The sequence below is a fragment of the Thermobia domestica genome, chromosome 17 (assembly GCF_964235325.1).
Source record: "Thermobia domestica chromosome 17, izTheDome1.hap1.1, whole genome shotgun sequence".
NCBI classification, from domain to species: domain Eukaryota; kingdom Metazoa; phylum Arthropoda; class Insecta; order Zygentoma; family Lepismatidae; genus Thermobia; species Thermobia domestica.
In genome coordinates, this window is record NC_137470.1 from 1,118,685 (window position 1) to 1,131,374 (window position 12,690).

A 12,690-nucleotide genomic window follows, 5' to 3' on the forward strand; every position below is an offset into this window, starting at 1 on the left:
TCATGCGGGTTGCATATAAATACGTTTATTTTTACCTATGATAAACTAATAACAAAGGATTTGTACGTTATGGACACTTGAATGGTCAATTATCTCAAGACACTGGTAATTAAAAATTAAAGTGATATGATAAAAACAATCTAGGGTCCAAATCCTAATAACCCCCCAAAAATGAAAGAAATTGGTTCAGCCGTATTAGCGTGATGAGCGGACAAAATATTGTACGTTCTCTTTTATATATATAGATTGTTTTTCCCATCTTTATTTAAGAGCAATTAATGAGCTTCGGAAGCCGCTGACGGCTGCTTATGGAAAGGGAACGCTCTTCCAGGATGAGTACAAACTAAAATAAAATAAAACCTGAAATACTGGTACTATTTGCATCTTATATTTATGTGTGTAATTTACATCCGACAAAATGATAAAGAAATCATATTGTTTACTGTGAGAGTATTGAAAAACTACTTTTTTTTTAAATCAAAGGAATGCCGGCTACAATATTGTAGGCGCGCGTTATGAAGAAAACAAGCTTGACATTTTTTTTGACAAAGGTCACTTTCTGGTTTTTTTTCCTTTACCTGTGACTAGAAGGAAATAAGTTTGGGTTACCCATTTATACCAAAAACATAATTAACGGATTCTGACTTACCCAATTCAGTACACTCAGATATCTCTGCAACTTACTGACATAGAAAAAAGTCTATTTACCGTTAAATGTTCATTGCAAAATGAACCAAATCGTGAGATTAGATAACTCCATTTTTTCAGTTATTCCCTTTGACGGTGAAGGTCAAGAATTTTTATATTTAAATGCATTCCGAGCACGTTAAAAATGACGTACTTTGTGCAAAATTTTAAAAATCATTATAGCCTTTCTTTGTCATTATATTAAGGCATTCTGCTTGTTGTAATTACAACAAGTTCCCGCAAGTACTTAATTTTCTAGCCTAATAATTGATGATATAATACATAAATAACTTCAGTGACTTCGTACTTCAATTATCCCTTATACTAATGAGTCCTCTTTCTATAGTATCTTTCAGATATTATACATAAAAATGTAGGAACGATTTGAGATAAAAAAGGAAGGATATTCTCTTTGCAGAATAGAAATATAAAAACTCCCCGATTGTAGTCGGTTCCATTTTTCTACAGCTTTTCATGTAACACCAGAATAGTATCATACTTCAGTTTATCACGAAATATAACTCATGGTTGCCTAATAATGTGAAAATTAAGATCTAATAATAAGTATAATAAAAAACTAGTATTTTCCTACTGTTCCTGTATTTTAGATGCAAGCGCTAGGTATTTTTTGTCGTTTCTTATTATTTATCTCCATTTGCTTGTTTATTGAATTCGTTACAGATTCCATAGACCTACTGTCTCCAGAAAGCCGAATGCGTTTAATATACGAAAAGATATAATTCTTCATTCAGCTGAGAAATCGCATACTTCGAACGAATTTTACAAAGGATACATGAGAGAACATTCGGCAACAATAACACATACAGGTGGAAACCCTCTTTCGTGCGAAGAATGCGGGAAGGCATTTAGTCGAAGTTCATCCTTGGCAACGCACATGTTAAGACATACAGATGAAAAACCTTATACATGCCAAGAGTGTGGTAAGAAATTTATTGATCGTTCAGCTTTCTCAAGACACATGTTAATACATACAGGTGTAAAACCTTATTCGTGCAAAGAGTGTGGGAAGGGATTTACTAAATCTTCACATTTGGCTAGACACATGTTAATACATACAGGTGAAAAATCTTATACATGCCAAGAGTGTGGTGAGAAATTTAGGGATCGTTCTGATAAGGCAAGACACATGTTAATACATACAGGTGTAAAACCTTATTCCTGCAAAGAGTGTGGGAAGGGATTTACTGAAACTTCAAAATTGGCAACACACATGTTAATACATACAGGTGAAAAACCTTATACATGCCAAGAGTGTGGTAAGAAATTTAGGCATCGTTCAGCTTTGGTAAAACACACATTAATACATACAGGTGAAAAACCTTATTCCTGCAAAGAGTGTGGGAAGGGATTTACTGAAACTTCATCTTTGGCAAGACACATGTTAATACATAAAGGCGACAAACCTCATTCGTGCGAAGAGTGCGGTAAGAAATTTAGGCATCGTTCATCTTTGGTAAAACACTTGTTAATACATACAGGTGAAAAACCTCATTCGTGCGAAGAGTGCGGGAAGGCATTTAGTCGAAGTTCATCCTTGGCAACACACATGTTAAAACATACAGGTGAAAAACCTTATACATGCCAAGAGTGTTATAAGAAATTTAGGGATCGTTCAGCTTTGGCAAGACACATATTAATACATACAGGTGTAAAACCTTATTCGTGCAAAGAGTGTGGGAAGGGATTTACTAAATCTTCATATTTGGCTAGACACATGTTAATACATACAGGTGAAAAACCTTATACATGCCAAGAGTGTGGTGAGAAATTTAGGGATCGTTCAGCTAAGGCAAGACACATGTTAATACATACAGGTGTAAAACCTTATTCCTGCAAAGAGTGTGGGAAGGGATTTACTGAAACTTCAAATTTGGCAACACACATGTTAATACATACAGGTGAAAAACCTTATACATGCCAAGAGTGTGGTATGAAATTTAGGCATCGTTCAGCTTTGGCAAGACACATATTAATACATACAGGTTTAAAACCTTATTCCTGCAAAGAGTGTGAGAAGGGATTTACTGAAAGTTCATCTTTGGCAACACACATGTTAATACATAAAGGCGAAAAACCTCATTTGTGCGAAGAGTGCGGTAAGAAATTTAGGCATCGTTCATCTTTGGCAAAACACTTGTTAATACATACAGGTGAAAAGCTCATTCGTGCGAAGAGTGCGGAGAGGCATTTAGTCGAAGTTCATATTTGGCAACGCACATGTTGAAACATACAGGTGTTAAACCTTATACATGCCAACAGTGTGGTAAAAAATTTAGGCATCGTACAAATTTGGCAAAACACATGTTAATACATACAGGTTAAAAACCTCATTCGTGCAAAGAGTATAGGAAGAGATTTACTCAAATTTCAGATTTAGTAGTACACAAGTTTATACATACAGGTGAAAAACCTTATATGTTCCAAGAGTATGCTAAGAGATTTACGCAAAGTTGATCTTTGGCAAGACACATGTTAATACATACAGGTGAAAAAACTTTGTAGCCACTAAGTATTTATAGCTATTTCGCGCTGTAGGACCGCGGTGGTTCAGTGGAAGAGCGTTCACCTCTGGTGCTTGGGGTCCCAGCATCGATCCCAGCCCCCGCCAAGTGAACTTCGTTGTGGAAAAACACCGTGTGCGTGGGTTTCCTCGGGGTTTCCCGTTTCCTCCACTTTTCTTCATTCCACCCTTTTATTCATTACTCATCATCAACGTCTCCTTTATCCTAAACGGCATAACCGTAGGACGCAAAACTGAAAGATTTCAATTAATTTTGCGCTGTAAAAGCGTACGTACAAAACGGCCAACGGAATTCTTCTTAAGCAATGCAATGAGCAGTTGTCAAATGTTGTCGTGAAACAAGTGTATTTACCATCAGCTTGATGGTTATTATCTTTTTGTTCAAGACTATTGTTTGAATTAGTTCAATTACGACCGTGTATTTGAAAGACAACAATATTTGCGTCATTCATTACTGCGAGCTTGAAAACAGGAAAGTTATAGAGGAGAAAAGATGAAGGAAAATCCAGGAAAAAAGGATTCGAAAGCAAAAGAAGAAAACTACAGAAAGAAGAGAATTGCAAAGAATAATGAAAACTTCCAAACCTGTGACACAAAATGAGCAATAAATCTGGGAAAACGGGGGAAATTTTGAATTCGTCCCGAGAAAAGAAAAAAAGTATATAAAAAATCAAACATGCCAACCGAAAGTGGTAGAAATAAAAGATTTCCGGTTTTACGTTGAACACTATAGAGCAAAATCGGTAATAACGACGAGCGGCTTTCTGTAATGGCACATCCTTTAGATTGGATCTGGCAAGAAATTACCGATAAATAAATTACCACACGCAAATCAAGCCCAAAACTTGGCCAAGCTCGGCCAGCAAATGTAGAGATCTTAATTAGGTTGAGGGCTGCCCACCACCGAATTTTGTTCCGACTCGGCCGATAGTTATAAAGAAAATGGTGCTGGCTAATTAAGTAGTTATCAAGAAATAAGGTATGAAATGCAACCCGTGTTCGCCCTGTTCTTGGCCGAGTTTGACCACAGAATATACCAGTACTTATTCCTTAGTTAATGGGCTAGTATTTCCCAAAATTTAGTAAACATCCGGCTAATATTTAATTTGAAAATAAACTCTAGTAAAAACCGTAAAGAGGATGACATAATATGTTCTCAATTGATACGGATACCGCAATTTGTATCATATTTCTTTCACTTCTGGTATTAATACAGAGATTGCTGTCGAGATGGAATACACTTTTGGGGTACTTAATGAATTACATAAAATCCCTTCTAGCTCTCCAATCTATAACACTCAATTTATAACCGGAAGTGATTGATATCTGCCACTTCTGCTTTTAGTATAGAGTCGAGATAGAACATTTTCTTGGGACAGTAAATGATTATAGAAAACCGCTTCTCCTTATTTGTTATCTTTTCTAATCTATTGCGATCAACACTGGGTTTTGCTGCTTCCGGTTTGTAGTTTAAGAGAGATAATAACTTAACTGTTCCCACAACGTTAAATTGATTCCATAAAACTGCTTGTCCCTATATCTTATAGTTTATGGTCTATGTAAATTAAATTGAAACCGGAACTTATAGGTGATTTCTACACTTCCTTTTAACTAGAGTGTTAAGCACGAAGATGAAAGTTACTGCTGGAACGCTTTATCGATTGCTGAAAACTGCTTCTTACTATCTGTTATCGTTTTCGCTCTAAAGTGATCAACGTTAAAACCGGAAGTGGTTCATTTTTTTACCACTTTCGGTTTTACTAGAGTGTTAGTGTGAAGATGAAGGTTGTCCCTGAAATGCTATATAGATCCCTGGAAACTGCTTCTTACTATCTAATACCGTTTTTGCTGTATAGTGATCAACGTTGAAACCGGGAATGGCTCAAGTCTGTTACTTTCAGAATTTACTAGGTTATCGTTGAAAAATTTAATTGATTGCTGAAAACATCTTCTTGTTATCTATTATCGTTTTTGCTCTATAGTAATGAATGCTAAAACTAGGGATGGCCACGAGCGAGCTCGAGCGAGTTTTCTTTGAAACTCGACTCGACTCGAAACAGACATCCTTGAAATCGACTCGGGAACTCGGCTCGAAAAATTGCCTCCAACTCGACTCGAATTTGGTTCGACTTTCGAGTCGAGTCGAGCCAAAACGAGCAAAGTCGAGGCGAATCGTGTGTGTAGTTCAAGTACTCTCTTCAAGTATCATATAGACACAATACAATTATTATCAATGACACTACTACTACTACTACAAACTATTATTATTATTATAAGAGCCGCCGTGGCTCATTGGTAGAGCGTTCACCTCTGGTGCATGGGGTCCCGGGTTCCATCTCTACTCCCGCCAAGTGAACCTTGTGGCGGTCGAACACCGTGTGCATGGGCTTCCTCGGGGCTCGCCTGTTTCCTCCCACTTTCTTCATTCCACCATTTCATTCATTTCTCATCATCCCATCTCCTTTAGCCTAGCAGACATAAGAGTGGGACGTAAAACTCAAAGATTTATTATTATTACAGCGTTTTGCTTCGCAATCGGAAGGCCCCATGCTCGAATCCAGAGTTCAGTATCCTGACTGAGGTTTTCCAGGGTTTTCCTCAGTTACACCAGGTCAATGTTGAGATGGTACCTTAAAATACAGACCCTGGCCGCCATCCTTGCACTTCCTTTCCCAATGTTGTTATTATTGTTGATTTGTTGAGTGCTCCAGTGTAAAATGGCCTCTGAGATTGTATCTGGTAGCATAGTAATAAATAAATAAATATATCTCTCGTTCACTTAATTCTGCAAAAGATGGCTGATGGTGGGCATGAAGTCATACGTTTGCAGGTACATATACACTTCCTAAGAGACCACCACTTCTACGATACTTTTTTGATACGAGAAAGGCACAAACTTTGTCTCCTAGACTATTGTCATAGTCAGTATATGAGTAACTTTAAGACACAATCTATGCTACTTTCGCGAAGTGTTCTCTCCGGATTCGTTTAAAGTTGATTCAAATGCCAAGTTCTCCGCGGCCCAATGCATATTGCACTGATTTTAACGGCCCATATGTAATTTACATATTTATGGGCCTTCATATATCCGGAACTCAATCATACACTACTATAACGCTCGGGAACAACATTGTTTTTACACTAGCTTCTTTAGATGGAACTGGACATGAATGTGGGTATATACAAAACAAATTGGATCTAAGAATTGTTGTGAATGTATATTAGTCTAGTAGTACTTTACTGAGTAAATAGGCAGAACGATATGGAGTAGAGATATGAATCGGATAAACACAACAGTGGCTTGTGATTGAAGAAGACAAGATTATGTATGTAACACTGTTGTCAGAAATAAGATAAACTATGAATAATGATAATACATTGTAGATATTCATTATTATTATTATTATTATTATTATTACTAATTTCAGCACGCAAAGTGTCACACATGTAAATATTTCGTGAAAGCAGAGAAATGAACTTGTTTTTCCGATTGCCTTTATAAATAGCTGTGAGATTCTTCCTGTTATTTTAAGGAGTGTCTGCAAATTTTGACTACCATAGCTTTGCTCAAATAAATGACACACTGCCGCGGAAAGGTAATATTGTTCTTCTCTTATTTTTATTACCTACAATAAAAAGGAAAGAGCTTAAAACTATTCAGTAAAGAAAAGTCTGAACCTCTGTAGGGACCTCTGATTACAGATTCCGTTTGGTGGTAACTTGTTTACTTGCAGAGTTGCAGGGCTGTTGAACAATAAACCACACGTGTTCAGTTGCAGAACTCGTATTCTGCAGTCTAAATCTGTAAGAACGTTTGCCTCCAATGAATAAGATAAAAGAGAATTTCCGGCCATACAAAATATGAAGAAGCGAAGTCAGCACTTTATTTACCATGATATGCGGGGAGCGCGGTAGCTCATTGGTAGAGCGTTCACCTCCGTGCTTGGGGTCCTTGGTTCGATCCCAGCTCGCGCCGTGTGGACTTTGTGGTGGAAAATAACCGTGCTCGTGAGTTTTCTCGGGATTCTCCCGTTTTCTCCCACCTTCTTCCACGGTTTCCCATATCTCTCATCATCACTGTCTCCTTTAGCCTAACCAGCATAACCGTGGGACATAAAACTTAAAATTTCATTTCATTTTTACCATGATATGAGAGGAGTTAACGAACATAATGATAATTGTCACTTCTGGTAAAATTAAGTTATTAGGTGGAGTAGATTGGTATTAAACCACAAAGGAAACTTGTTTGGTATGTGTCATTGTATCGAATTGCATAGGAATGATGAAATTTCTTTTCATACTTACTCGAAAGTAAGAAAATGTGGCATACAATTATGTTTCTACGAGCTGCCCATATTATACAAATAACAAATTTATTATCCACAATAGGCTTTTTGCAAATATTGGTAATAATAATAATAATATGTAGAAACTAGATGACGATTATTCTTCTCGCAAGAAATTCTAAATATGAGGAATTTAAAAATACCATAGGAAAATTATACAGCTAAAGACAATATAGGAATATTACGAAAGAATATTATGAAGATAATTTAGAATTAAGTATGATTTCTTTTGTCACTAGAATTCTTTATAATGATTGATACTAACAGAAAAACAGACTAATAAAGCAATGTGTTAATACTGAAAAATTAGTAATTTCTCCATATAGCCTATGATAACATATTCAGAAAAGTGATCAATTTTGAATTATCCCTTTCACTAATCATTCGTAATGGGAGCCATTTCAACACAGCTATACCCAGTCACATATATAAAGACAAGGAGATTTAATGTTGATAATTATGGATGGGGGGGGTAATTCGATATATATACATAATCGATATATATATAATAAAATATTGGAAAATATTGTAAATTTTAAGTATTAATTAATTAATTACGATTATTCATAACGTGAGAGCTGCTTCAACACGGCTATAGCATAAAGGTGTATACCAGAAGATAAATTGATACCGACATCAATTTGATTAAAGAGGAGATACATTAGACACATCATGTATAGGCCTATATCCATCTTAGAATACCCCGGCAACGCTGTTATTTTTTTGTTCTGGAGTTAGCAGTTATCTGAATCACCGCGGTGCTCGTCCCGGGTTTAGGGTTGTGAACGGATCGAGTGGCTCGGCTAACAGCTCATCTACTATCGAGCCGAACCGAGAAGTCAGCCGAGTCAACACCTCACGTAACCGAGACGGCAAAATCCGATGACTCACCTGAGCCGAACCAAACCGATTCGGTGGCTGATCCCGAACGAGCCGGCTCGAGTATTTCGCTCAGTTGAACCGAGACTAGCCGGTTGACATCACTTACCCGGGTTGGGTTTCTGCTTAGGTTCAGAAATACGACCGTGCAGGTCTCAGCCTTGCTGGTAAAAATTACAGTATATACATATATTGGTGCTCACGACATTTGAGGCTGTCCTTTAATTTTAAAAAAATAATTTATTGTTGTCTCGTTATCGAGACGAGATGAGATGCAAACAGTGTCCCCTCTCGTGAGCAACACTAAAAGTATTCCGCATTACGGCTTTCATTTCTCATGGCTTTCGCTTTCCAGTTTAATCAGGCCATGACTTCAAAACGAGCTAAAACGAGCTAAACGAGCGAGCCATGTATCAAACTCGACTCGACTGGAAACTCGATCTCAAAAACAGTAACTCGGCTCGGAACTCGACTCGAGAAAACTACGTTTGACTCGGCTCGACTCGTGCCCATCCCTAGCTAAAACCGGAAATGGCTCATTTCTACCATTCCCAGTTCTACTAGAATGTTAAGAATAAGATGAGAGATTCCCTTGAAACGTACAATCGATTGCCGAGAACCGCTTTTCGGTATCCATTACCGTTTTTGTTTTATATTGGTCAACGTTAAAACCTGAAATAACTATTTCTACCATTTTGTTTGTCGAATCATTTCTATTAATTAACTCTCTAGAGAAAATCTACTTATTGAAGAAAGAAAAAAAAGAGAGAGAGACAGAGAAAATTCGCATCCTTTTAAATGCTATCGTTTGAAGTAACGGACGTATGTATGTACGTACACTGACATTACGATATTACAAGTTCCACTACGTGATCCTAATAATAATAAAATCTTAAAGAGGATCATGTTATACTTTCTGTACTGGTTTTGGAACCAGAAGTTCTAGTATATTTCTTTCACTTCCGATTTAAGTAGAAGGATTACTGCCAAGGTGGAATATACTCTTGGATCACTTAATGAGTTACCTAAAAAGCCTTCTCGCTATCTACTCTATAACGCTCAATGTTATAACCGGGAGCGATTGATTTCTACCACTTCAAGTTTTAGTAGAAAAATTAGAGACGAGATAGAACATATTCTTGGGACACTTAATGGATTTCAGAAAACCTCTTCTCGCTATTTAGTATCGTTTTAATCTGTTGTAATCAACACTAAAATGGGAAGTAGTTGAGTTTTGCTACTTCCGATTTGATTAGAAGTTTGAGAGGGGAGACGATATTTATTCCCACAATGCTATATTCATACCTAAACAGCTTCTTCCTATCTCACTATGTAGATTAATTTGAAGCCAGAAGTCATAGTTAGGTTAATTTCTATCTCTTCCGGTTTTGTCAATATGTTAAGGATGAAGCTGAAAGTTCACCGAACTCCTGAGTTAACGAACTCCTTCGAGAGGAACCACTCTACTTATTTATTGCAAAGAGCAGAATTTAAAAAAAATCGCATTCGTCCAAAGTTATCGTGTGAAGTAACGGTCGCACGTATGTACGTAGTAATGTCGATAAGTTCCACTACGCGATCTCAATTAATACTCCATATACCCCCGCCACACGCACACACACTAGCATATGTACACACGAAAGTATACCTGGTAGTATCCACACGCTTACGCCGGAAACTAGAAACATACACAGACAGAGAGAGAGAAAATCTTGTTGTTCCTTTATACTGAATGCGCCATTACTCAGAAAAAACAATTAAAAAAGGAAAGGAAAAAAGTTGTAAATTAAACTTTCAAAGATTGGTACCACTGCTGCATGTAACACATGAAATTGTTCCATAATGATTGATTCCATAATATGATGTATATGGGTTTCTTAATGGTAGTATAACAAAATACCTTCAAATTGAACACAAAATAAAAAGTGAAATTTATTCCTCAAACTTTGTAAAATCGAAGTAAGTGGGCATTATGGGAGCAGTCTACAATAACAATATATGCAAATAAATTTTAATATACTTCACTTTTTCTAGTGGGTGCAATAAAGCTTCGAATAGTGTTTGGTTTCATTATCATTAATATATATATATATATATATATATATATATATATATATATATAATATCATTAATATATATATATATATATATATATATATATATATATATATATAAATCCCTCTACCAATATGGAGACCCTCTTCGCAACCGGTAGAACGGCTGGAGTATAGAATTTTTTTGGAGGGATATGTCGTCTCTAGACATTGAGGATGACACCGTAGTCAACTTTTTTCTTCAAAATTGATGTATTTCTGCCTGTTCCCAAACTGGCGTTCTTTTGGAGACAATTCACTCCGAAGTACCTCTTCGGAGAACAGAATAAATGTTTTTTTACGTACAGTTTCAGGCAATTTCTGCGCCCATTTAAGCAGAAGTACCAACGTTTGCTCGGGCGTCCAATTAGCAAGGCGACTTCCGGCGAAGCTGTGTATAGATGTTTTACGCACCTCTAGTTATGGTAACAGATATGTATGTATTGATCTGATGGAGCGACGAGGTCTTTATTCTGTTCCTTCAGCTTTTTACTATATACAAGGAGTATCAGACCACCTGTCCCAGGCAATTTTTCTTGTCTCGTGGTCCACGTAGACACTTCAAACAAAAAAAGAACTACCAAATCGTATGTGAAGAATCAAATAGTGGTGCTTCCGTATCCAGTTGAGTAGGGGGAATACTTCCACGGGGCTCGACTTCAAAAATTTTAAATGGAATACTTTCACGGGGGATCAACTTCAAAAAAATTATATGAAAAGTAGTATCAGTTTCTATTTCTTTTTAAGTAGGCCTATTATTAAAAAACACACAATTTTGCACGAAACACTTTTCGTTAAATTCTATGGTTTGGCATCTATGGATGTTATTTGTTCAATTTCTATCAGACGACCCGTCCCACGCATTTTTCTCAGTTCGTACTTCGTAATGCAGGTAGACACTTCAAACAAACAAACAAAAAAAAAAATGAATGACCAAATCGTATGTGAAGAATCAAACTGTGATTCTTTCATATTTTGCGGCGTAGCGAGAATACTTCCGCGGGGGATCAACTCCAAAATTTTCAATGGAAAGTGGTACCAATTTCGATTTATTTGGAAGTATTATTGAAAAGGAAACAACTTTTACAGGAACATTTTTTGTTAAACTCTACGGTTTGGCATCTATGTATTATTTGCTGTTGAATTTGCAACTGAGAACAACAGTTTTAATTGGTAATGACTCCAAAAGAACATGAGATAGCACGTGTTCTATTAAATAGTTGTTCGAAACTCTTTACAGCATTCAGTGTCAAACGTAATGGCATATCTCGTCTACTTATCAACAAACGAAAACAATATTACAGGACAGCACTAGTTTAAATTTCGGAATTGAATCAATTTAAAACAGAAAAACAGAGAAAAGCACTCTTTGGTTTTAAACTACGTATGAAACAAATTTGGATGTAAAGTCCAACAGCCTCCCTCCCAAAAAAAAATCAAACTTACGAAATCACTGCCACTCTCTTACTCTTCTAAACTTATGTAAACATTTTAATAAATCACTTTTCGGAACGCATTGCACTAACAATTGTTCAAGAATAGTACAAACAAACAAACGGAAGATAACAAATAAAATAAATGACATGAACTGCAAGTTCTGAACATTCTCACCAAAATGTTCTGATGAAACATGGGTTCCTGGCGCTCACCCATTGACAAAACTCCAGATGTTTATGGAAATCATTATTCTTGGAGTTTTTGGCGCAGACGAACATGATAAGGATTTAACGCGTTATTGTGAAGAATCCTCCAAATCATTATGTGGCTCATAGCAGCATCCCTAGCTAATCGTCCTGTTGAGATTTGGGGAACCACAAGGACTGCATCAAGGATGTCGGGAGACAGTTTATCCTAAACATGGCGCCTGATCTGCAGACTTCGTTGTGGTGAGGATGGACGTGCCCAATCCTTTGCACACAAAGTGCCGATCAGACAATATATTCTGATGAAGGCAAATCGGTTGAGAGCTACGTCCATGTGACATACCTTTTGGTATGCCTCTGAAACAGGATGCGCTACATAGTATTCGGATGTCTTTACTCCAGCATTCTTGCGCATCCACAGTGAACAAGCATCATTTTATGCGTCTTGAAGTGGTTTCATGAAACACCTATCAGTGAGTTGAGTCTTGTGAGTGATATGT

The 12,690-nt window shown here is 36.8% G+C and overlaps 1 protein-coding gene across 3 annotated transcripts in view; it reads left to right on the forward strand.

Moving 5' to 3' along the window:
* The window catches only part of LOC145674438 (uncharacterized), a 77,282-nt gene extending 66,774 nt beyond the window's left edge, over positions 1 to 10,508 (forward strand). For all 3 annotated transcript variants that reach the window (XM_081744495.1, XM_081744496.1, XM_081744497.1), the window contains exon 3: positions 1,369 to 10,508. In XM_081744495.1, the coding sequence (XP_081600621.1) occupies positions 1,369 to 2,932 (1,564 nt within the window). In that variant the 3' untranslated portion in view covers positions 2,933 to 10,508. The remainder of the gene's footprint in view (positions 1 to 1,368) is intronic.
* The last annotated feature ends 2,182 nt before the right edge of the window (positions 10,509 to 12,690 follow it).